Consider the following 4,430-nt stretch of genomic DNA (forward strand, 5'->3'; position numbering starts at 1 on the left):
AATATTTGTCCTTTTGTGATTGACTTATTTCACTCAGCATAATGTCCTCCAAGTTCATCCATGTTATGCGGCTGTGTGGTCTTTTTGCCTGTTCCACCATCTTACTAGAACTCCCCAGTTATTTATTTTTGCGATCTATCTATGTATGTTGTAGTTGTTATATGCCGTCGAGTCGGACCCGACTCATAGCAACCCCTCCTTGGGTTTCCGATGCCATATCACTACTGAAGTAGATTGCCCCATCTTCTTTCTGAGGAGTGGCTGGTGGGTTTGAAGCACCACCCTTCTGGTTAGCAGTCAAGTGCCTTAGGCACTATGCTACCAGAGCTCCTTATCTATGTATAGTCAGTTTATTTATGTACTTCCTTATGTTAACTGTCAAGAACAGTTTTTGGAAAAAACGTTCCTAGTGTATTCATTTTTTAAAAAAAGAATCCCATTAGCCATTGTGGATGGAGCATTAACTGGCTGCCTTGCTACATGATCGAGAAGTACAGAAAGCAGCCTATGTTAAGGACTTTGAATACCTTCCTCCTTTGCTGCTTTTCCCAAAGAGACTTAAACCACTTACATGAGTAAGTGTAGTTATGTTCATTTGAGGTACGGGTGTGTGATTTTTCGCACGTTTCATTGTTGGCATTGTAATAAAAAGTCTGAATCTGTAAAGAATGACTGTAACATATTGATTTCAAATTCTGAAGATATTCTGAAGTGGAATAGTCTTTAAATTATGTAAGGAAGTTCTGTAAGCTCATTATAGCTGTTATAACTAATTTTGGGAAATTAGAAAACCAAGGATTTATTGTAAAACCTTTGATTAAATTCTTCTCTGTTCTTCCTTGTTTAATCACCAAATCCTGTTGCTTCTACCATAGATATGGATCTTCCATTTGGCTTCTTTGCTCTTTTCCTGAGGTCCCTCATCATCTTAGTTTAGGTAACCCCTACCTCATATTTCACCTTAACCAGGTTTTCAGCCTTCTGATTTTCCTCTTAAATGGTGTCCCTTAAAAAGTTTTTTTTTTCCCCATGCCTAGCCCCTAAACTTTTGTATCTTCCTAAAAATATGTGTTTGTTATTTCCTGCTTTAAAAACTGAAGCTTGACTCCCATTGCTAACAAAATACAGGCCAGACTCTCTCCTTAGATCACAGAAGGTGCTTTCAGAGTGTGATTACCCACTTGCAATTTTTCTTTCCTTTTCACTCCTTTAGACTTCTTCTCCGTAACTCCCTGTGTTCCAGCAGCAGTAAATTTGACATTCCTTGAACATGCTATGCCTTTTGTCATTTGGTGGATGGGGTGGAGCGGACAGAGAGAAGGAGAAGGAAGTCTATATAAATATATTTATTTTGGCACTTTTTCTTACCTGCATTGGAAACAAGTGCAGGAGCAAGACAAGACAGTCTGCTTCCATAAAGATTTACAGAGTTGGAAACCTTGTGGGGATTGCTGTGAGTCAGAATTGACCCAGTGGCAATGGGTTCAGGTTTTTTTCAATTTCATAATATAGGTCTTAAATTGTGATTTGGGTGAAAGGGGTTTTGGTTTTGGTTTTGGAAACAACTATTGTCCATCTTGTTTTATAGGAATTATTACTGTTACTGATAGTGTGGCAATCGGAATTCCATTGAATTACATGTTTAGATGCAATAGTTTATCAACTTTAAAAAAGAATGATGTTATTCAGCAGTATTGGGCTGTTCTTGTACAAGCTTTTGTCCAAAATGGCACAGTGAGCACAAAAGGTGAGTACTTAAAAGTATATATTGCTGTATCTGAGTCTTAATTTTGGATTACAATATACCATCTAGCTTTATCTGAAGGTATAACTGGAAAACGTTCATATATTAAGGCTTATCCATAATTTGGAGACTATGAAGTCTGGTTTTTATTGTCGACTATAAAGTTTTTAATAAATAATAGCAATTCTTATTTTTGTGGAACTTGCAATTCTAAGTTTATGGTGTCTTTCAGAACCTCTACCTTTAGCATTTCAGCAGATAAAACTTAATTTTTGAACAGATCCTCAAACGGCTTGTTTGTCAAGTTTTTGGCAGTTCTAAGGCCAAGGTTTAGAAATTAGATTTCTGTTATAGTCTTTGATTTTGAAACTTTTATAGACTATATGGAGTCTCTGGGTGGTGCAACTGGTAACTCACTCAGGTCCTAACTGAAAACGTGGCAGTTCACGTGCATCCAGAGCCCCTTCAGAAGGAAGGCCTAGTGTTCTCCTTCCAAAATCTCATGGCTGTTGAAAACTCCATGGAGCTCAGCTCTGCTGTGACACACAGAAGGGTGCTGTGAGTTGGAATCGACTTGATGGCAACTGCTTCATTTTGTTTTTGGTTTATAAGACTTTATGGAAATGTAGTAATTTCTCATTCACCAGTTCCAGAAAACTACCAACACTTTCTACAAAAAATTGAAATACCTGTGATTTACTGTAATGCAACACAGTGCACTGCCATCGGTGGAGTCAGATCTGACTCATTGCATCCCCTCCTTGAGTTTCCCAGGGTTATCACTTCGGAAGTAGATTGCCCAACCTTCCCTCAGAGGAGTGGCTGGGGGGTTTGAACCACCAGCCTTCTGGTTATCAGTCAAATAATGCCTTATGCATTTTGCCACCTGATAACATAAAAAGTTCATTTGCATTTAAATCCTTTTGTGATTTCTAAACTTTTCTCTGGTAGTGATTGTATATAGGTTGGATTGCAATATTTTCAAACTTAAATCTCTGAATTTCATGTCAGAAGCAGGTGAAATTCTTTGGGAATAGGGGAATTAAGGGTCTGAAAAGACAGGTGTGCAGCCTTGGGTGAGTAGATTGGGCATTTCTGTGTGTCTTGAGCTTGCTACTATATCTTTCTCTTAGAGTTGGTCTGCTTATGAAACAGCAGTTTGAGCACTTCTGCTTCATTTTGTTTAAGACGTGAACAAAGTTTACCCTTCCCCTAATACAACCCTTTTGGATTTCTGTTGTGAGAAATATATTGTTCTTCCTTGGCCTTAAGGTTTAAGGAAAATGTCCATTTTAGTTTATTTTGTCCTTTTTATTTTGGTTTGTTTTAGAGTTTTTGTGTGATAAAGACAAAATTTCAACAACCGTACCACCCATCATTCACACCACCGTGCCGTCTCCTACTGTAACACCTTCTCCAAAGGGAAGGCCAGAGGTTGGAACCTATTTTGTTAATAATGTCAACGGTACTTGTCTTCTGGCTACCATGGGCCTTCAGCTCAACATTACTCAGGATAAGGTATAGTCTTATTTTTATCGATACATTCTTTGTGTGTTTCCTTTCAGATGTAATGTATTCATTCTGCCTTCAGAGTAATCATTATTAGACTGATTCCATTTTAAATGGATATTTGATGTTGGGTTGTTGAGTTTGATCAGTTTCAATTTTCTGTAACCAGGAGTGTTACTGTAGCTTTAAAGAAGTTTTCTTGACCAGGAGAAAACTTGCAGCTTAAAGAACTCTTTAGAGTTTAGAGTGTATTTGGTGGTGCAGTGGTTAAGGCATTCAGATGCTAACCAAAAGATTAGCAGTCTGAACCCACCAGCTGCTCCATGGGAAAAAGATGAGGCAGTTTGTTCCCATAAAGATTTATGGCAATCCCTCTAAGGGCAGTTATATTCTGTCCTATATGTTGTTATGAGTTGGAATTGACTTGACAGCAGTGAGTGCATTTAGATCAGAATACATGTATCTGTCTCTGAGGTCATTTTCTCTTGCAATAACAGAATGCCACACAAAAGGATATTAGCCATGAATGTGGGGTTCCCTTAAAAAGCCATCTACATTGAATACTGTTAGTTAGATAGGTGGAGATAAGTATTGATTTGGGTGAAGAGAAGGGCAATGTACCAAATGTGAGTGATCAACATGGTGGCATTGGGGAAGAAGATGACACAGAGAGGTACATGGGAGGTACAGACAACAAAGATGAACCCTTTTGCACATACAGTACTGCAATGTCAGTGAAGGCAAACATGGGTATACAAGTGGATAGATGGACGGACAGGCTGAACTATTAGGTAGGTCCGTGAAGTGGGGAGTGTACCCAAGACCATGTATGGGGTTGGCAGATAGTGGTCCTATAAGTGTATTTGTATGATCTATAGGAATTCCCGGGTGTATAGCAGAGCTGACAAAGGGACGAGGTTGTAGTCACTTCTCTGTCACAGCCAGCTACCCAGAGGGACTGAGTAGTTGAACCTGCGGGCTTGGGACCATAGTCGCAGGGGTAATCAAGCTCAACTGGCATAACATACTATACAAAACATTGTTCCACCTCCTACTTTGGCGAGTAGTGACTGAGATCTTAAAAGTTTGCAAGCAGCCATCTAGATGCAATGATGGGTCTCTCCTCATCCAGAGCAAAGAAGAATGAAGAAAACCAAAGATTCATGGAAACAATTAG

The 4,430-nt window shown here is 39.0% G+C and overlaps 1 protein-coding gene across 1 annotated transcript in view; it reads left to right on the forward strand.

Annotated features, from left to right (window-relative positions):
• The window catches only part of LAMP2 (lysosomal associated membrane protein 2), a 60,435-nt gene that overhangs the window by 35,582 nt on the left and 20,423 nt on the right, over positions 1 to 4,430 (forward strand). Inside the window, exons 4-5 of the mRNA XM_042782604.1 lie at positions 1,589 to 1,747; positions 3,075 to 3,262. Coding sequence (XP_042638538.1) covers positions 1,589 to 1,747; positions 3,075 to 3,262 — 347 coding nt within the window. The remainder of the gene's footprint in view (positions 1 to 1,588; positions 1,748 to 3,074; positions 3,263 to 4,430) is intronic.

The sequence above is a fragment of the Orycteropus afer genome, unplaced genomic scaffold (assembly GCF_000298275.1).
Source record: "Orycteropus afer afer isolate SDZICR_OR568_19922 unplaced genomic scaffold, OryAfe1.0 scaffold00387, whole genome shotgun sequence".
Lineage (NCBI taxonomy): Eukaryota > Metazoa > Chordata > Mammalia > Tubulidentata > Orycteropodidae > Orycteropus > Orycteropus afer.